This window comes from Micropterus dolomieu, linkage group LG08 (genome assembly GCF_021292245.1).
Source record: "Micropterus dolomieu isolate WLL.071019.BEF.003 ecotype Adirondacks linkage group LG08, ASM2129224v1, whole genome shotgun sequence".
Classification (NCBI taxonomy): Eukaryota; Metazoa; Chordata; class Actinopteri; order Centrarchiformes; family Centrarchidae; genus Micropterus; species Micropterus dolomieu.
The window spans coordinates 24,188,855-24,209,817 of record NC_060157.1 but is presented as its reverse complement, the minus strand read 5'-3'; the positions used below and the strand labels follow the sequence as shown (position 1 = coordinate 24,209,817).

Here is a 20,963-nt window from a genome sequence, read left to right as displayed (position 1 = left end):
AGCAAAAGGGTTTTATTTACCAAAAAAATCATTACAACAAAAGATAAAGTTTTGGGCCCTTAAAAGAGGTCAAATAAACAAACAAACGCTCTGAACATAAGAGACTCAAAAATACAACTGACCTCCTATACAACAAACAAAGGGGACTTATATATTGGCTGATCAGACCAATTTTGACACACAGGGGAAGACTAACAACAACAACACTACATCATAACTGCAAACACAACAATACTTATGTAAAAACTTATTCCAAAAGAAATGTACATTTACTTAACCTTAACTCAAAAATACTCAAATATAATATAAATCTAAACCCCAAAATATTTAAGGAGAGAATAAAGCCACCCCCCAGACATAGCAAGCAGTGGTAGTGTCCAATCAGGCCACCTCTCCTATAAAGCTGCTCCTGCTCCGAGCACCAACCCTTTAAGCCAGCAGACTCCCTGGATCTCTCCTGGGTGTGGCATCCAACACTGGTAAGCTCAGAAACAAGAATTATAACAAAATGAAAATCCAAAACTAACTAATGGTGTGTGTTCCAAAAGATGCTTCTGTATAGTCAACTAAAATAAAGTATGTGAAATAAACTAAGTGTCCTGTAAGTTTATTTGTAACCAAATAAATATTTACTACAAACTGTCTAATGTGTATGTGTATATATAAACTAATCTTAAAGAACACAACAAAGTCAGTGCATGAGGTTACCGCTCTTCATCTGGTTGTGAGGCCACGGCTGTGGCCATCACAATGTTATTCTCCAACATTGGACTAGATATGATATATATGATATATTTACAAGCAAAACAGTGCTGTGCCAGGCATTGCCTTCTGTTGCTGGAGCGAAAGGCAGGGTACACCCTGGCCAGTCCATCGCAGATCCACACATAGACAGACAACCACTCACACCCACACCTAACAACAATTTTGGAGACACCAATTAACCTAGCCTGCATGTCTTTGGATGGTGGGATGTCCATATGGAGCCAGGGTGGGGGTTAATAGCAGAGAAAAAAAAAATCCAAGATGAAAGTGGCAAATTAACAAAAATCGCAATTTCCCTGAAATTAAAGTTGCAAAAAATCCTAATCACTCTGTTTCCCTCTGAATAGCCTACTCCCAATCCACGGAAAAGTCTCTAAGGTGCACTGCTAAATCCGATTGTGAAGTCTAATATAATTTTCCACTGCATGCATAATACATGGCAGAGATTCAGTTGTACCTTTACATCTTAATGATATTATGATATAGGTATAAAGATATATAAAAGACAAACCATCAAATACATAATAGAGAATTAGCCAACAATAAGAACCCTGAAAACACACCCCGAACGTGCACAATTCCAATTAAGTGAACACCAGGTTAACACAGACTCAACTAACCAACATTTTTAACCGTTTAATACCAGTATAGGGAGTCAGAGTTTGTCAACCCTTAGTTTGCTTGATAACCCTGAGTTAACTCTGAGTAGGTTAAACTGCCTTCGTAATACAGGCCACAGGACTAAGAACTATGACACAAAGCTAAAACGCAGGACTAAGAACTAAGATAAGAGACAAGACAGATACTAAGTAAACTTAAACATGTGAATGAACAAAAGAATAAACTAGGCTACAAAACCCCAAACCAAGAAAAAGACTAAAAAAACGCATGAACACAAAATCCCATTCCTAACAAGTTTAGCTTTGATAAGACACTGCAATTATTCAAGATGCTGCATTTTCCATTTAACACGTTAATCATTCCCAGGCTCTGAACACAAAAGCAACATGTCTACGGATAGTGGTGCAGGAGGAAGGGACAGTAGTGACAAGGTTGGAAGAGGTGTGTTCCCACGCTGCGGCAGTGATGATGTACACACTTTTGGCTGCCGTTGACAAGAGAGAAGGGCAGACATGCACTGAAGCCATACTCATGGACAAAGCCAAGCACCAAAAAGTGATGTATGAGTTTTCTAACATTTTTGCTAACCAAGAGCAAGTTGCAACCATTTGACCATGAGACCATTTGCAGTACGAGACCATCTGCCTATGAGTTCAAGCTCTTCCATGCACAACTCCACCAAAGTGAAGACCAAGAGGCAAAACCCAAGAAAAGTGCAATCCTGTCAGTCATCGAAGGCCATTCCTTCAGATGCATGCCCAAGACTGTACAGTTGGATCTACCAACACGACTGACCACTCTCTATGTAAGCACCAGGCTTGAAATGGCAGAAAATAATTACATATAATACTTGGCTCTGCATCGTATTTCAGAGTTTACAGGATTATTTAAACTGCAACAGACCCAAGTAACTAAAACTGTAGGAAAAACTTTACTTTAATAAAAATATTGCCTTAAGATTTCATACTGTAAGCAACTACTGCCTGTCTAATCTGTTGGGACCACAGATGGGCAAATATTACAAAGATCACAGCACACTGCCACCATCTTGTCAAGGAAGGTAGATTGTTCTTTAGTGACTCCTTGGCAGAGAGACAGTTGGATGGTGGTCTGAAGGATGGTGTAGTTGTTTCTGAACAGGCCATGACTCTTTCCACCTAGATACAGACAACTACAAGTCCCCTTGTTGCTTCTAGTTTCAGTGATTGCAGTTGTTGCTTGCCTTTGGTGAATTCTGGTATTTTCAACTGTGCACAAAAGAGGCCTACTGTATCTTTGACATTGAAGCCTCTATCTGCAAGAATTACATCTCCCAGCAATAATTTCTCAAGATATCCACAGTATTCTGTTTTGTGCTTGTCACTTGTGTGTCTACCCCAGCCATTTGACACAAAGGATATAACACTGTGTGGTGTTGAAATCAAGTACTTTACAGTGTTGTGATGCTTGTACTGAGAGTATGTCTGTGCACGAGCTCTAAAATTCTTTGGCTTCTCTATGAATATTTCAAAACAGTCAATGATAGAAGTGCAGTTTGTTAAATATATCCCTGAAACAAATGGGCAGAATAACCTGAATTTGTTGTTTTGATGGCCAAAATATAAGTGGTGACAATTAACTGATATACATGCCATCTAATGTACTATTAAATAGTCTAACAACACTTGTCTTAGACATATGAAAAAACAGACAAAGAAATAAAAGGTAAATTAAACCTCATTCTCATCAGTGTTAACACAAAGCTATGAAAGGGAGTAAGTCTTGGACTAGGTTTCAGAAATACTGACAGGAAAGTAAAGACAACCATTAATTTTGCATAGCTTGGAAGGCCTCAGCTGTAAGTAGTGTACACTCGATTGTCAGTGCCTCGACTGTAGCTTGGCAGGCTGCATTCGAGCATGGTCCCAATATGCCTGAGCTATGAATAGCTTCAGAGTAATTGTGCTCCTCAGTTCCTCAGTGGCATTTATGGTGCTGGAAGGCACTACAGTCTTACAGAAAAAGGCTAGGTAAATAATCAGGGCTATGGGGGTTGTCATTTTTTCTTCCTAAGCAGACAGAGAGGTAAAAATAGAATATTAAATATCAAGATATTGACCGGCATGAGCAAAGTAATTTCCCTTTCATCTTTTTCTCTCAGACAGTTTCTCTCTTATTCACATATACTGCCGGTAAGTACTGTATATTTAATTACATGCAGAGATAATTAAATTTAGGTGTACAACTGGGTTGAATTGGGTTTAATAACTTTTTAACAAAAAGCTAGGTAAGTAATTCATGTATTAAATAACGTTTTACTACCATTGCCCACATTGGGACTTGGACAGGTAACGCTGACGTTAGGTCACTTACAAGCATTTGATTGAATTTTTAGGACCCTTGTAACATGGCTAACTAGGGAAAAAATATGAAAGTTCCTGAATAGTTGTAAATTTGAGACTAACATCAGCAAGATAACAATATGAATTTAACATTAATTTAGCTAACATTTGAATAATGCAAAATCAGGCCAATGGTGCGTTTGATTTGTTGACACTGCCTATGTTAATTATATGGCGACCGTACAACTGAAGTTAACCATGCTTATGTTTTTTATACGGCAAATGGAGCTATAATTAAAAGATAACAATTATAATTCGCTAGATTGAGTAGTTATCAGACACAAAAATGGGTGCCGTAAACCACCGTGATGTCATGTGGTCCGAATGAAAAGGCCTACTGCATTATATTCCCTTTAAATAATCTAAATTAAAAAACATTTCCACCCTCAATTGATGCAGAAAAGGCAGAAATTGGTGTAGAAAATTTCACCAGAAAGCCCTGAGATCTTACATCGACATTAAATGTAGTATTGCTCGGAAATATCAGCCAGCATGCAGCGGTGTGTTTACAGCGAACAGCTGATGGATTCGCGCTAAATACTGGGTTCAAAGTTGTTGTTTTAAGTTTTCATCAGTCAGGAAGTTTTTACACAAAGCCGAAGTCAGTCTCCTCTTCTCCAAAACAAGTGAACAGCTGATTACAGCAGGTAATAAATCTCATTAAAAATCCTGTTCCTCCGACGCCCAGGCGACGCATACGTGAGTGCTGCAACTGATCTGCAGCTCTTGTCGGCTGGAAATGTTTTAATGACCTACTAAACTGTCGTGATTTTATTTTTGTGTGTTGTTTTCTCTGTGCTGAAGTTATTTTAAGAACTGGATGGCTTTATCCAGTTTGTTATTAAATTGATAACAAACTTTATCGTGCGTCTGTCTATTATACTCCCACATAGAAAAAACTGTAGCCTGTAGTTTTTCATTATATTCCAATCAAATCTGATGTTCATTTATAAATTTTGCTCATGGATAGTGGTTACTAAATAATGATGGCTGTGCATCGCTTTGTACGGCGTATAGGCCTACAGCCTACGTCAGCTGGTTAATTTCCTTAATCTTTGCAGGTCTTTTGACCACGGTGGAAACGCACACAACAATGGACTGAAGGAACCTTTTACAGTAGTTCCTTGAAAAGAGATCTGGGGACTTAAAAGTCGCGGTTACTTTTGGTGGAAGTATGGCGAGAGACAGCCTATTTTTTAATCCTGTTTGAACTGTGCCCTGGATTAAACATATACTAATGTTTGTCAATTTAAAAGATACTTTTTTCCATCCAGACAGTTGGTCATAAATCAGTAAAATTACATGTCGTTTTGTGTGAAAACCGTTCAATGAACTACGCGGTAATGCTAGCTAACCTTCATTGCTTGGTTGCTGCTACCTAGAGAACTTAGCTATGTTCCACACAGAAATATATCTCACCTGATGTGTTTAATCCTACGACTCTCAGTCCTTTTATCACATCATCCTCTCATGTAAGTTCTTTGATTTTAGCTTCAGTAACGTTAGCTTCAGTCTTGAGAGAAAAAGTTCAGACGTCACATAAGCGACTTTTGGGTTTGTAGTCTTTGTAATTATATATTTTCACAGTCTTATACATCAACAGTTTTACATCAAACTGCGACTTTCTTTACTTTTAAATGTATCTTAAATTGACCATCATCATATGTGTAATTCAGAGCACATTTTGTTGTCCCTTGCCATTGATACCCTACATATCTTTGCCGAAGTAAGGTCCCATGGTGGAAAATGCCAGAGGTATTGGCATATAGCAGAGGTTTGCAAAGGGAAGTAGAGGTGCCCCAAATGCGAAGGTGAGCATAGAGTGAAAGAATCTAAGGAAAATGTGCAGGATAAATGTTGTTATTATGGTGGTCAAAACAGGGTAACATATGGTGGACGTAAAGTCAAGAAGAGGGCTGTGGAAATTGCAAGTTAAAACAGTTAACAACATAAGTTAGACTAGAGAAGGAAATATCATAGTTGTTATCTTTTGTTCATGTAGTAGGTTGTCATTAGAGCAACTGGATAAACTGGTGATACAGTTTGTAGGGAAGGTGATCTGCTGTGGGGATTTTAATGCCCATAGCACATTATGGGGTAACTGTAATGATACCGATGGAATGGTAATTGAGGAGTTAATGGAGACAAAAAATTTAGTGTGCTTAAACAACAGAAGTGGTACAAGAATTAATATCAGAACTGGCACAGAGTCAGCAATAGATTTTAAATTAGTATCAGATTCATTGGCAGCCATCTGCATATGGGAAGTAGTTAGAGGAACAATTGTAGGAAGTGACCATTATCCTATTGTAATAGTAGTAGGCTTGAGTCTAGATGAATATGAAACAGGAGGATTTCAGAAATGGTCATTCAGCAGTTTTGAATGGGATACATTTAGGAATATTAGTGATCAAGAAATGGAAAAAATTTTATAGAAATAAAGATGTTGATAATTAAAATTTTTCATTTTGTAAAGTTGTTCTAGAGGCTGCAGAGAAGTCAATAAAAAAGAAGGCAGGTAAGCGCAAAAATGAGATTGTAACATGGTGGACAAAAGAACGTGAAATAACGATTACATTTCAAAATAAAGCTTTTAAAGTTTTAAAAAGGAATCGCTGTTTTCAGAATTTTATTGAATAAAAAAAATTACAAGCAAATTTAAGAAAGAATATTGGAGAAAACTGTGTTGCTCAGTAGGAAGGGAGACAGAAATTGGTAAAGTTTGGGGGATGATAAAAAGAATGATGGGATCAAAAGAGAGTATGGGTACCCAGCCTTAAATGATGGAGAAACAACAGCAGTGAGAGATGAGGAGAAAGCAGAGATGTTGGCTAAAACTTCTGTAACAATTCATAGTTCAAGTAATATTTGTGAAGAGGGAAAAAGAGGGAGGTAAACTACAGTAAGGGAGAGTGAATTAATTAGATCAGTATTAGATTATGGTTGTGTGGTGTATGGATCTGCATCAAGCACATCCCTCTTAAAGTTAGACAACATTCAGTCTCAGGCTTTGAGATTATGCACGGGGGCATTTAAAACAACGTGCAGAAAGGAACAGGAGAGAAGAGACAATTATATCAAGACTTAGATTTGGGCACACTAGATTAACTAGCACTTTATTCAAAATAGGTAAACAACACAGGCAGATGTGAATACTGTGGGCAACAAGAGACAGTCAAACTCGTCATGGTACAATGTCTGAAGTATATGGGGAAAAGGAGGAAATGATCCTAAACCTTAGAAGGGAAATAATAATTTTAATAGAAATTCTTACAAAGAACTCAAGAGATAAGTGCTATGGAATAGTTTTTCATTATCTTAGAGTAATCAACATGATCAATATGTTTTGTTCTGGTTTTATTGTGTTTCGTCTAATGTAAGTAGTAGTCATTCTGATCCACACTCCATAAAGCTCAAGTAAATAAGAGACAATGGTTGCAGTATTTTTTGATGTGGAAAAGGCATATGATATGTTATGGAAGGAAGGGTTGCTAATTAAACTAAATGGGTGTTGGAGGGAGAATGTTTAATTGGATTATGGACTTTTTAAATGAAAGCACTATTCGGGTGAAGATAGAAGCAGAATTATCTAGTCAATATGTTGTAGAGTACGGGACACCTCAGGGGAGTGTAATAAGTCCAACTTTATTTTCCATTATGATAAATGATGTACTCGTAAACATTCCAACGGATATTAGGAGATCATTGTTTGCAGATGACAGAGCATTGTGGAAAAGAGGGAGAAATGTGGAATATTTAGTTAAGAAAATGCAAGATGGAATTAATCAAGTCGAAAAGTGGGAGGATTTATGTTTTCAGTGGAAAAAACAAAAGTTATGTTCTTCATAAGAAAGTCAGGAAAGGGTATTTGAAATTGTATGAGAGTTGAAAGTTTTTTGTAAGTGTATTTTGATGTGAGATTAACGCAGAGGGAACATATTAGATATGGAGTTGATTAAGTGTAAAAAAAGTTATAAATGTCATGAGGTGTCCCCCAGGATTGGGGTGGGGAGCAGCCAAATCTGTTATACAAGACAGGCTTTAAGAGGGTGCTTAGGACCTCCCCAGTATGTGCTCTCCAAATTGAAGCAGGTGAAATGCTACTGTGGTTGAGGAGGAAGCAGCTGGGGGTTAATTGCTGTGTCAATCTAAGAGGGCATCGAGATAGCCATGCAGCAAAAAGGGTGCTGCAGACATGCTGGGAGAAGGAGACGACACAAAAAACAAGTTTTGGGTGGACAAGAGATCAAATGGCAAAGGACGCAGAAGTATATGATAAAGAGTTTGGCGCCAATATGGTGTGGCCTATCAGACCTTTCTGGGAATTAGAAACATGTAGATTTGGAACTACTTGAGATTAAACACAATAATAAGACTGCTGATTTAACTAGTATATATTATAGCTATAGGGAAAGTAAGTATAAGGAAAGAATTCAGATTTTCACAGATGGGTCAAAGGATAGAGCAACAGGTTCTCCAGTTGTTCCTAGGTATCAAGTGGAACTTAATTAAAGAACATTTGATTGACTCAGTGACTTCAGTTGAACTGTTCGCCATATTGATGGCGTTGGAATGGACAGAACAAAGTAGCAGAAAAATGTCGGGGAGGGGAAAAATGTCATATTCATGTGGGTCCCTGCACACTCGGGAATTCAGGGAAATGAGAAAGCAGATAAGGTGGCAAAAGAAGCAGTTAAAAAAGGAGATGTTGAAGTCATGATCTAAAACAGAGTGGAAAGGAATAGTGTGGAGAAGTGTAAATCAACAATGGCAACAGAGCTGGGATAATGCAACAAAAGGGAGACATTTACATGCAATCCAAAGCAGAGTAGGCATATCAAGAAGTAGGGGAGCAAAGCGGAAAGAGCAGGTGATAATAAGTAGGCTGAGAATTGGGCATAGTAATCTTAACAGCACACTTTAAATTACAGGAAAACATCCTACAGGAATGTGTGAACAATGTCAGGAGGTGGAAACAGTAGAACATATTCTTACAACATGCAGGAAATTTACTCAGGAGAGACAAGAAATGATAACTCAATTACAAAAAAATCGGACGGGTGGATAAAACAGTAAAAAGTTTATTGGAGTATGGAGAGAGTGTGGAAGGTAGGAAATGATATTTGTTTTTCTGAGGGCGACTGGCATGAATGAGAGCTGAGGGTAAATAAAACCTGAGGGTGGTAGTAATGCAACTCAAGGGATGCCAGCTGCCGTAACAACCCAAAGAAGAAGAAAAATAATCTACACTCCATACCAGTTAGTGGCAGTAATGCACCATTTCGCTGTGTGCCAACCGCCCATAAAATTCCATAAAGAAGAAGAAGAAGCAGATGACGGAGGCAGACAACGCAGGTCAGAAGTTGAGTGGTGTATAACCATAACTCAAAGGAGGGGTCTCTGTCGTGATAATAACATTTCCTCCAGTGACCTGCGCTCAAAAGACGAAGAGCAGTAATCTAAACGAATGAAGCTAAGGTAACGGTAGTATGAAAAACCTCAGAAGTATACACTAACTGACGCTGGTTTAGAAGCGTCTGTAACATTGTTTTGAGGGCCTGTTGCTAGCTACGGGAAATCCTCGGGCTAGCCCGGCATACACCGGGCCGAGAGAGGACCAGGACAGGAGCTTCGTCGGCTAGTTTGAACGATCAGGTTTTACAGACTCTAGCTGCCCTATTTTATCATCAAACGAAGACGTAACCTCATCCGTAGCTTTATAAATAAGCGTGACGTTAACACGACAAGCTTGAGTTTGACAGCTAGCTAACATTAGCCATCCCGTGTTTACAAGCTATCCCAGCCAAGATCCTCTGAAGAAGTTGGCACTTCGGTATATTTGTGTCAGTTAGGATTTGCATATTTGTCTCGTACAACCTGCCTGCTAGCTAGTGGTGATTTGTAAGCTTGTTCTACTTATATGTACGCCGACTGAAGGTCGCCAGCTAGGCAGCTAGATCAGAAGGTCTCCTAGCTAAGGTTATTACATCTTCAGGCTTATCTCAACATTACTGCAGCCCAAAGTTTGTTAACGTTACCTGGTTTTAACAGAAGGGATACTGTTTCAGAGTAAATTACCAAAGCTATCTTTAACCATTTGAAAGACAGTATCTCGGATGAAGGCTCACATAGAAGTGTGGATTTTGATGCTGTCAGGACATACAGGTGTCACCTGGTCTGGTTGGCATTAATAATCTCACACCAGCATCCAATATCTGCTACACCAGAAGCAACTGATCTGCTGTTTCTCTCTCTTGAGCTGATTTGCTCAAGAAGGATCACCTTCAAGTCCACAATGAATCGTTACCTGCCGGTGGCACGACAGCACTTCCTGGCTGCCCTTGCCAACACCAGTGTGGTGGTAAAAACTGTAAGTGCTGTGGTGGTTCTCCTCTATCTGTTGTCATGGGCCGTCAACACTCCATACGCACTGGGAGTGACCCCAGGCTACCTCTTTCCACCCAACTTCTGGGTGTGGACACTTGTGACCCATGGGGTGGTGGAGCAGCACGTTTGGGGTGTGGCGGCCAATGTGGGAACAGTTATGGCTTGTGGGCACCTGCTGGAGCCTCTGTGGGGCGCACTGGAGCTCCTGATCTTTTTCGCAGTGGTCAATATCTCTGCAGGCCTCCTGGCAGGCATCTCCTACTTCCTCACCTATGTTGCCACCTTTGACCTGGACTTCTTGTTTGCTGTGCGTGTCCACGGAGCAGCCGGATTCCTGGGAGGTGTCCTGGTGGCACTGAAGCAGACCATGGGGGATAGTACAGTGCTCAGAGTACCACAGGTGAGGCTAACAACTAACAAAAGTAATTGTTGCTGTACATTGATGCTGTTTGGCAGTTGATCTATTAACCCTGTAAATAATACTAGACCAGTAAGGAGTGGGACTGCACAGTTAAATTGAGAATGTAGCTAAACAAGAATCTAAACAGCACTGGAAAACTAACCACTAGTCCCTGAGATGTGTACATAAAAAAGCCTTTTTCAGACTAAATATTTCAGAAAAGTTTGAGTTAGGAGGTGGTTGGGGTGGACGGGTGGGCCAGAAAGAGGACTCACCCAGGACACCAGTGTTCCTTTCCCTTGTAAAACAAGTAGACAACATTGTTTTTTAGTTAGGTTACTTGGGTTTTGTAAGCTAAGTGAGTTAACTTACCTAAGTAAAGTATACGTGTGTGTCTGTGTGTGTGTGTATATGTGTATTAGGGCTGTCCCTGATATATTAGGATTATCTCAGCAAAGGAGAAGTGCTCACTAACACAGATTGTGACAGGTTGTTAATAATATTTGAGAGAAATGGACCTTTTGTGTACATAGAGAAAGTCTTTGAGTTCAACTCATGATGAATGGGAGCCTAAACAAAAGTGTTTATAAGTGTGTTTATAATTTTGTTCTCTGTGTGTGTGTGTGTGTGTGTGTGTGTGTGTGTGTGTGTGTTTGCTCGCTCAACTTGGCCTGTGTTCTCTGGTTTAGGCATGTGATTGTCTTCTCAGCTTTTTTTGAATGTTTGAGTTTGTATAAAACTGGGTTACTTCAGTCTAAGCTTAGTAAGCTAGGAAAAGAACTCCCTCAGTATTCTTGTACACTTTGATTATGACTCCTGACTGCCAGCCTTGCATGTAAACAGATGTTGTTCAGTCTTTCAATTCCATAAATCTAGCTGATTTAAGAATTGTGGGGATCGGCAGCCACAGTGGTCTGTAGACAAAATGGTAGCTGTCCCTTTGCCTAAAGATTGTTTGTTCACAAGACCTCAAATCTGTTTCCCCATCTCAGGTGAGGCTCAAAGCAGCACCTGCATTGGTCCTCCTCCTCCTGGCCTTACTCCGCCTGTCTGGGCTGTTGAACAGCTCTGCCCCACTGGCTGCATACAGCTATGGCGCCCTGTCCGGTTGGGTCTATCTGCGCTTTTACCAGAGGCACAGCCGAGGCCGCGGGGACATGTCGGACCACTTTGCATTTGCTAGTTTCTTCCCCGAGGCGCTCCAGCCAGCTGTGGGACTGCTGGCGGGGCTGGTCCACTCCGCCCTGGTGAAGATGAAGGTGTGCAGGAAAATGGTGAAGAGATATGACGTGGGAGCACCCTCCTCCATCACTATCAGCCTGCCAGGGACAGACCCACAAGATGCAGAGAGGAGGAGGTGAGTTAGAGCAAAGAAGAATGAGTTTATCATACATCTGCATGCAAACATGTTTACATACTGATCCCCGTGCAAAGGTCTGATATATTGGCGTGCCTTTCATTAAATATCTGATAGTAGCCAATTAGAGTTTTATAGAGTAAGTAAACAAAAATATACATGAAATATTTAACCTATATTAAATTAAAATAAAATGGACATCTTTGAGAATGCTCAAACAGAGCTGTGCAAACAACAATAAAAATGTAAAGAGAACAAAAATAATAAGCCGACAAATTCCTCCATCTCAGCAGAGCATGGAAGGAGGACAAGGACAGAGTCTCTCTCCAGTATAGGGCCCCCGCTGACACTCGGAACACCCTGATCCAAACCTCTTTCAGTTCTTGATGTTTAAAATTAAAATATCAAATATTAAAGCAGTAGAAATATAAACACCCATAGATTAATAGAAATGGAAATTAATTAAAGAAACATTTCTAATTGGTCTGTGTTGCACTGCATCACCTGCCATCAGTGCATCAATTAAATCATAGAAATCTGAGCACCTATCTTTTGTTACTGTGTGTACTCTATTTGCCTTTAGTTATGCCTTCAGCAGTATGATTGCCTTTGCACCTCCTGAAATGCAGGCAGCATCTATAAAAAAGTAAACAGAACTACCATCACAACAGGCCTACCTTGTGTGAAAATACAGCTACACAATAAATGAATGTGTATATAGAATACATAACCCATATTAAACATAAATAGGTATATTTCTGAGAATGCGGCTACTTTAGAGGTGCACTATAAATAAAAAAATTCATAGAAACAAAAATAATAGGCTTACATGCTCTGAAAAAGTAGTTAAGTATTGTACTGAGGTAGACAGTTATTTACCTAAAGCATTTCCTCCTATGCAGCCATGTAAATCTCTTACAGGTTTAGTGTAAACAGCCTCAGGCTTCAGGGAAGCCATGTGGCAGGTTACAATGAAATCACTGCAACTGAAAACCCTTTCAGAAGGGAAACTGGTGGCAAAAGATACTTCCTTGCCAGGACTTTTTGTCAGAGGATAGGGCTTTTGTGAGCGCTCCCTCCTGGTCTGGGAACCTCTAAATCATTTGCTGCCTTGATCCCCGGCGTGTGGCTGACTCGGTGATGAGCTGAAGAGCCGGCAGACCCAGCTGAATCTGAACTTCAGCAAGCTCTCTTTTTCTTCTCCAGCTGTAGGAGAAGCTGCTGACAATTCTCTTACAAAGAGAAATGGCCCCGGGTGATGCGGTTGTCATCCATGCTTTTGTCAGAATAAGAATCCGCTTTAATGGCCCAGTGTGCTTACGCATCCAAGAAATTTTACTGGTTTACGAAAGCTTCTTGTGCTTGCATAGATCACTCAAAAAAGAGAAAGGTAACTAAAAATAAATAAACGGCAATAATAAATAGAATACTGGACTAAGTATGTATGCACAACAATGTGTTATAGCTGAATAATTTATAACCAGTATACAAAAGTTATATATGCATTTGCAATTATATTATTACTAAATTATTTTTATCGCTGATGCTTCATTTAAAATCTTTTAGAAATGTTATGGCTAAATCCTAATGCCTATTTAGCCATAACATTTCAAAAAGATTTTCTCATGGTCATTAGGTGTACCCCTGTAAAGTGGCTGTCACTGCAAACAATCGTTTTGCTAAACATGGCAATTTGTTTTTCCCCTAATCAATTCCTTAAACACTGAACTCATCAATGGCCAGATGAAGTCAGTGTCTGAAACATTGCATCCTCAGCCACTTCTTCAGCTCCACTGCTTTGACAAGGTTGTTAGCATTGTTGGTTGCTATAGCAACCGGTCCCTTTTCATCGAGCTTCCAGTTTGTAAGGTCATCCTGCAGGGCTTCAGCTATATGTTCTCCTGTGTGGTCTTGTGAAAAATAACTGGCTTGGAGACATGCAGTTTTCATCTCCCAGTCTTCAATAAAATGTATTGTCAGGCTCATATGGCTCGCATGTCCTGCTTGAAAATATATCAGTTGTCAGCGCAAAATGGCTAACCTGGGCAAACCGGCCAGTAAGATTCTGTCTGACCTCTGTGTACATTTCTGGCAGCGCTTTTCTTGCAAAGTAGTTGGGACTGGATAACTGGTATCTTGGGTCTGTTTTTAGCAGCCTTCTAAAGCCTTCTTGTTCCACTGTTGCAATCGGGACCATATGATGAGCGACGTGGTAGGCCACTGCCTTAGTTGTATTGCGCCACTTGGCACTTTTTCTTCTCATAAGGGACACACCGGCATATATATATTTTTTTAAAACCAAAATATCTCCAAGGGAAGAGATGCTGGCAGGACTTTTTGGAAACTTTTAATTAATTATTGTCTAATTTTATTTCTCTTTTATATCGGTATACATTATAATACTGAAGATTACACAAACTCTCACTGTGTCATCTCACCTCTTATCGACGAAAACTTACAGATGGCACAACTTTTCATCATCAATGCCTTTAGATTACAAAAAGTCGATTGGATTAATTCTGTAGGAGTTTGTTGAAGTATGCATCTTTTTAAATGGCGAAATATGGCCTAAAATTTTTGTTTTTTAATTTAAAACATGCTCAGGAAGGAGAGACATATTTCATGTAGGTCAAAATACAAAATAAAAAAAATTAAAGGAGTAGTAGGCTGAATGACTACCACCCTGTGGCACTCACCCCCATTCTGATGAAGTGCTTTGAGAAACTGGTTCTTCAGCACATGGAAAAACAACATGCAGCCAGCCTGGACCCTCACCAGTTTGCTTTCAGAACCAACAGATCCACAGAGGATGCAATCTCCACTGCCCTCCACTCAGCCCTCACACACCTTGAGAAAAACAGCACCTACCACAGAATGCTGTTTGTGCGGTTTGACAGCCTGAATACAACCTTCAAATGTATAATGCAACTGCGAAACTGTCTGCTTCTTTCTGAGATCGTTTTTCTCAACAAATCTGACAATATTTCTCCGGGGAGTGCAGTAATACACAGTGGCAGCGCCGACAGTTTGTTGGACTTAGCATTAGTATCTAAGGGGGGCGTGGCTTAGCGAAGGGTCAATTGCAGCTTGAGTCAGGGAGATGTTGAATATGTCCATGAAGACATGAGACAGTCGGACTGCTCACTCCTTAAGCAAGCAGCCCGGTATCATGTCTGGACCAGCAGCTTTCTGCAGGTGGATTTTCCTCAGCACCTGGTGGACATCTGCTGGATCCAGCGTAAGCACCTGGTCTCCTTCCTGTGGGGGCGGTTTTCCTCGCTAGTGTGGTGTTCTGTGCTTCAAACCTACCAAAGTAATTGTTGAGGAAATCCATGCTGTTGTCACAGGACTGGAGAGCAGTCCCATAGTCTATGACAGCCTGGATTCCCTGCCACAGTATCCTGGTGTCTCTGTGGTCGTTAAAGTGACCCTGGATTGTATTGTCCATGTGCCCTCATTGCCAGTCTGATTGCTTTGTTCAGATTGGCTCTTGCAGACCTGAGAGTAGTTACGTCCCCAGATTTGAAAACAGAGTTCCGGGCTTTAAGCAGGGCTCGGACCTCAGGCGTCATCCTTGGTATCTGTTTCGCCAGGGCTGTGACGTTTTTTGAGACACAGACACGTTCCCTGCATTTGAGTATGTATCCTGATACGACATCGGCATACTCGTCGATGTCTGTAGTAAGGCCTTTGGTAGCAGCATCTCTGAAGACAGACCCTCCGGTCAGACTCTCACTTGCTTTAAGGAGGGCTTTGTTCTGATGAGCAGGGAACTGTATGCTGGAATTGGCATGACAGATGTGGTCAGATGAGCCAAGGTGGGGGCGGGGGGGATGCTTTTAATGCTCCCACATGTTTGTGGTGTTGATGTTGGTTCCCCTTTTAGCAAGTCCAAATGTTGGTAAAAGTGAGGGAGGACTTTTTCATGTTTGACTGAAGTCCCCAGCAACAGCGAAGACCCCCTCTGGATGTATAGTACTTTGCAGCTCATTTATGGAATGAGACTGCTGCTTTTGTATCTGCATCGGGAGGTATATAGACAGCGGTGATGATTATGTCAGAGAACTCCCTTTAGAAGATAGAAGGGGCGGCAATTAACTGTTAAAAGCTCAGTTTCTGTATTAGTGTTATGATTGGTAGTTCCTACGGTAACACTTTATTTCAAGGTACTTGTAACAAGCAGTAATTAACAGTTAATAAGACACCTATAAGACCTTTTATAGGATAGCTTAATTAACATTTAGTATTGCTTATAAGACAATTATAGGCTCTTATTAGAAACTTGTTAACAAGTTAAATATACGTCATGAACCTTAATAAAATGTTTATTAACATTAATGAGACTTAGTAGTTAGTAATATCCTAAACAATTTATTATTGCTTGTAAGATATTTATGAGCAGTTATTAGAAACGTGTTAACAGTTTATAGACCACTTATCAATGTTAATAGGATGATTAATGACATTAATCAGACTGTAAGAGGTTTAAATTAATGCCTTATACAGGTTAACATATCCTTATTTATGCACTTATTAACCATTAACAATGCACCTTTGCAGCTTCCTGAACTAAAGTGGGAAAAGTGCCTTAAGATGAGTAAATGTTTCTAAAAATAAGTAATAAAAGGAGGATGTGTAACATTTTTTGTGGAAAATGAACATTTTTTACATTTCATGACTTTCAAGTTTCATAACTTTCAAATAAATGCAGCAACAAAAAACATCAACTGTAAACATTTTGTATGACAAGTTTTTTTTCAATTAAAAAAGGACATTGTACAGATTTCTTTTCAATACAAGTTTGCTTTTCAGTCCTTCGCTTTCAACAATGTCTGTATGGCTTTTAGGTCAGTAAGCTGACTTTGAGATCGGGGACTTGGGGATCATTTTTTGATTCCCATCCTCCAGCTCCAGGAAGATCTTCTGAAAAACATTAAAAGGTGTACTTCAGTGTCTTTGGATAGCTTAGTTCCAATCCTTAAATATAGCCCATTCGGTAGGTGAAAGCCTGTACTACAATGGGAATACCAAAAAGGACCATTGCTCCAGCTTGCTGCTTAAGACCTCCCGCCCTGATTTTTCTTCCATCCAAAGATGTTGAGAACAAATGAAGGGAGGGCCTCTTGGATGGCTGAAGCATTGTCATCATCTGTAAAATATAGCAGAGAGAAAAAAACCTACATTTTTTTCGCAAATAGATCGTTGCTCTCCCTCTGAACAGAAATCTGGGTGTGCTCACGTAGTTGCTGCGGTGTTTTGATTTAAGTCAAGAAATGTGTGTGCGCTTCAGAAATACATTTATGAACCTTAATGTTTTTTTTTACGAAACAATAAGTATCTTGTGTGAATTAAAATATTTATGTGGATAGAGTCATGTAAATATAAATCAAGAAATACATTTGCGATTCCTTCAGTGTGCAGTCATAAACAGTGAGAGGGCAGAAAACAAACTTCTTTACCTGGTAGTCCTTGATTAACTCCTCTGTCTTTCATCAAGGTAGAGAATGAGGCCTCTGATCACAGCTTCTATTAGGGTCTCAATGCTGCTGTCCTAAAGATATATGAAATACAAGATTATCTTACAAGTACACATATCAGAATGCTACAACATGGCGATGCACCAAATATAGGGGAACCATATCTCTGGTATGTGCACATTAATATTACCTTATCAATTAACATTTAGATAATCAATTTTTTTTTCATCTGTTAATTTAAAAAAGTAAAACCAGCTTTAATAGTTGAGCATATTTACAGTAAAAACCTTGTCAGTGAGCTATGAGGGCAAAAAAAAAAAGTCAAAAACAAAATCGTTCATTAATCTTAATCGAGGTAAATTGTTCAATTAATCGTGATTATGATTTTAGACCAAATTGTCCAGCCCTATACGTGTGTGTCTCCTTTTTTCCTAAAATCAACAATGAGCTCCTTAGTTTTGCTGACGTTATTTTGTCACTTTGTCTGCTTTTACTACAGATAACAGCTCTCTATGAGCCGGCTTTGTTCCGTTATCTGCACGGCTACATAATCCTGCATGGAGCATTTTAGGAGAACGTTTTGCCTGCCTGATTTTGCTGACTTGTTCAGATTCTGTTGATTTGTTCAGTTGTCCTTGATTTTGGTGCTTCTACCAAGCAACACCAAGGTGGCAGTCCACCTTGAATAACCAGGACATACATGTTACTTCCTCTCAGCCTGCTCACTACTCCTTTCGTGACCCTGGCATCACAGATGCATCATCAGTCGCAAACGCCACTAACTTGGCCTGCAGCTCTTGTCCGCAGACCTCCCTCATCATGTTATCTATTGCCTGTGCGATTTTCTCATCGTCTGCTGTCTCTACATCCTGTATCCCTATGAAGTAGACCGCCACCTTGGCTTGGTTGCACAGGCACGTATATAGAGTCTCCTGTTCTATCACGGCATTGTCAGTGGGCCCCAGCTCCCTAAAAGGTCTTAAAATAAAAACAGAAATATAAATGTCTTAAATTTACTGTAAATTTTCTGTAGGTTTAAAATTTGCTGATGGTGCGTTTAAGTCTGGTGGGAAAATTGTCACCCACAGAGAACGTAAAACGACTAATTGGCATGTATTTGTGTGATTTAACTTAATATTGACAATGCGAAACCCTGCCATTAGTAAAACTTCTATGTTACGTTTTTGTTAGCTGCAGACGTTGATCTTGCCGCATGTCATTTTTCATTATAGTCAGTCGTGGCTGCAAGATTGGGAGTTTAAAGTTGTTGGAGGAAGATCCGGTTGTTCTGTCTAGCTCAAACAATAGTTGTTGTAAAATGTACAATTACATGAGATGTGTTCATTTTTGTATGGGTGGCTCACAGTGGGTGTGATTAGCCTTGTTAAAGACCACTAGTAAAAGGGATAAATAATGGCAGTTATTAATCCTAGCAAATTCAACTCTTTACTTTGAATCGATGTGTAAAGTTTGTTCTAGATTTGTTAATAGGCTTTTGCCTGCTAATAAATCTAGACTTGTAGGCTGCTGTGTTACTGGTGTTCAGGAAAATCATTGGTGTTCAGACAGCAATACAATATAATTCATAAGAAAAAGAGGGTATAAGTTTATAAATTAATGGTAATGGTACATTTTTATTTATTGAGCACTTACCAAGCATAGAGCACAAAAGGCTTTCCAAAAGAAACAAATAAAATGATGGAATGCTATAAAAAATTAAATAACAATATTAAAACAGTGCATTAAAACAAGCAAGAAAAAACAAACAGTAAGACAAGATAGTAGGGAAAGTAGTGACATTAAAACATCTAAAGGTTCCATATACTGAAATGCATTTGAAACATAGATGCCTTTATTTAAAGTACGATATAGAGGAATTTAAATTGATAAAGACATTATTTGCCTACCAAGCCAACCAGTCTGCTGAGGATACAGTCTGCATAGCACTCTCTCCCCTTGGCTCTTCTCTCTTTACACCGCCCACTTTACATCCACACACACACAGGTGAGAACAATAAAGTATGTGGATTACACAACCATGTCAAACAATGATAAAACCCAGTACCGCAATAAGGTGGACCAAGCTGTCGCTTGGTGTTGAAGCAATGACCTCCAAACACAGCCAAAACCCAGGAACTCATTACTGACTTCAGACGCAGGCCATTAACCAAAACACCAATACAAATGAACGGCAATCTAATCACCGCCACTGACTCTTCTAAATTTCTAGGAACACACCATACCAATAAACTGAAGTGGACAACTAACAATGAACACATCACTGCAAAAGCTCAACAAAGACTTTTCAGACAGCTTAATAAATACCGGATCAAGCATCAACTCCTTGTTCTGTTCTGCTACGCTATCATCGAGTCTGTTATCACATCATCGATTACAATATGGTAGCACGGACAGCCAAACGCCAAAAACATTACAGCGGATTGTCAACAAAGCATCCAAAATCATAGGCAACCCACTCCCCTTGGATGGATGTGCTGGTCATATAATTAGAATATCATCAAAAAGTTGATTTATTTCAGTAATTCCACTCAAAAAGTGAAACCTGTATAATGTATACATTCATTCCACACAGACTGATATATTTCAAGTGTTCATTCCTTTTAATTTTGATGATTATAACTGACAACTAATGAAAAGAATCAAAATCAGTATCTCAGAAAATTAGAATATTGTGAAAAGGTTCAATATTGAAGACACCTGGTGCCACACTCTAATCAGCTAATTAACTCAAAACACCTGCAAAGGCCTTTAAATGGTCTCTCAGTCTAGTTCTGTAGGCTACACAATCATGGGGAAGACTGCTGACTTGACAGCTGTCCAAAAGACAACCATTGACACCTTGCACAAGGAGGGCAAGACACAAAAGGTCATTGCTAAAGAGGCTGGCTGTTCACAGAGCTCTGTGTTCAAGCACATTAATAGAGAAGCGAAGGGACGGAAAAGATGTGGTAGAAAAAAGAGTACAAGCAATAGGGATAACCACACCCCGGAGAGGATTGTGAAACAAACCCCATTCAAAAATGTGGGGGAGATTCACAAAGAGTGGACTGCAGCTGGAGTCAGTGCTTCAAGAACCACCACGCACAGACGTATGCACGACATGGGTTTCAGCTGTCACATTCCTTGTGTCAAGCCACTCTTGAACAAGACACAGCGTCAGAAGCGTCTCGCCTGGGCTAAAGACAAAAAGGACTGGACTGCTGCTGAGTGGTCCAAAGTTCTGTTCTCTGATGAAAGTAAATTTTGCATTTCCTTTGGAAATCAAGGTCCCAGAGTCTGGAGGAAGAGAGGAGAGGCACAGAATCCATGTTGCTTGAAGTCCAGTGTAAAGTTTCCACAGTCAGTGATGGTTTGGGGTGCCATGTCATCTGCTGGTGTTGGTCCACTGTGTTTTCTGAGGTCCAAGGTCAACGCAGCCGTCTAACAGGAAGTTTTAGAGCACTTCATGCTTCCTGCTGCTGACCAACTTTATGGAGATGCAGATTTCATTTTCCAACAGGACTTGGCACCTGCACACAGTGCCAAAGTTACCAGTACCTGGTTTAAGGACCATG

General features: G+C 39.8%; 1 protein-coding gene and 2 long non-coding RNA genes across 3 annotated transcripts in view; 2 read left to right on the top strand and 1 right to left on the bottom strand.

The window, feature by feature from the left end:
• Nucleotides 1-445: 445 nt before the first annotated feature.
• LOC123975637 lies at nt 446-2,350 on the top strand. The gene is made up of 2 exons (XR_006826122.1): nt 446-479; nt 1,753-2,350. It is a non-coding gene; the product is annotated as an uncharacterized LOC123975637 (long non-coding RNA).
• A 6,663-nt stretch (nt 2,351-9,013) lies between these two features.
• tmem115 (transmembrane protein 115) overlaps nt 9,014-20,963 on the top strand; it is a 13,559-nt gene continuing 1,609 nt past the window's right edge. The window contains exons 1-2 of the mRNA XM_046057010.1: nt 9,014-10,554; nt 11,547-11,911. Coding sequence (XP_045912966.1) covers nt 10,063-10,554; nt 11,547-11,911 — 857 coding nt within the window. The 5' untranslated portion in view covers nt 9,014-10,062. The remainder of the gene's footprint in view (nt 10,555-11,546; nt 11,912-20,963) is intronic.
• On the bottom strand, nt 16,713-17,463 carry LOC123975487. Its single transcript, XR_006826064.1, has 3 exons — nt 17,371-17,463; nt 16,940-17,060; nt 16,713-16,834 (listed from the first exon to the last, which is right to left on the bottom strand). It is a non-coding gene; the product is annotated as an uncharacterized LOC123975487 (long non-coding RNA).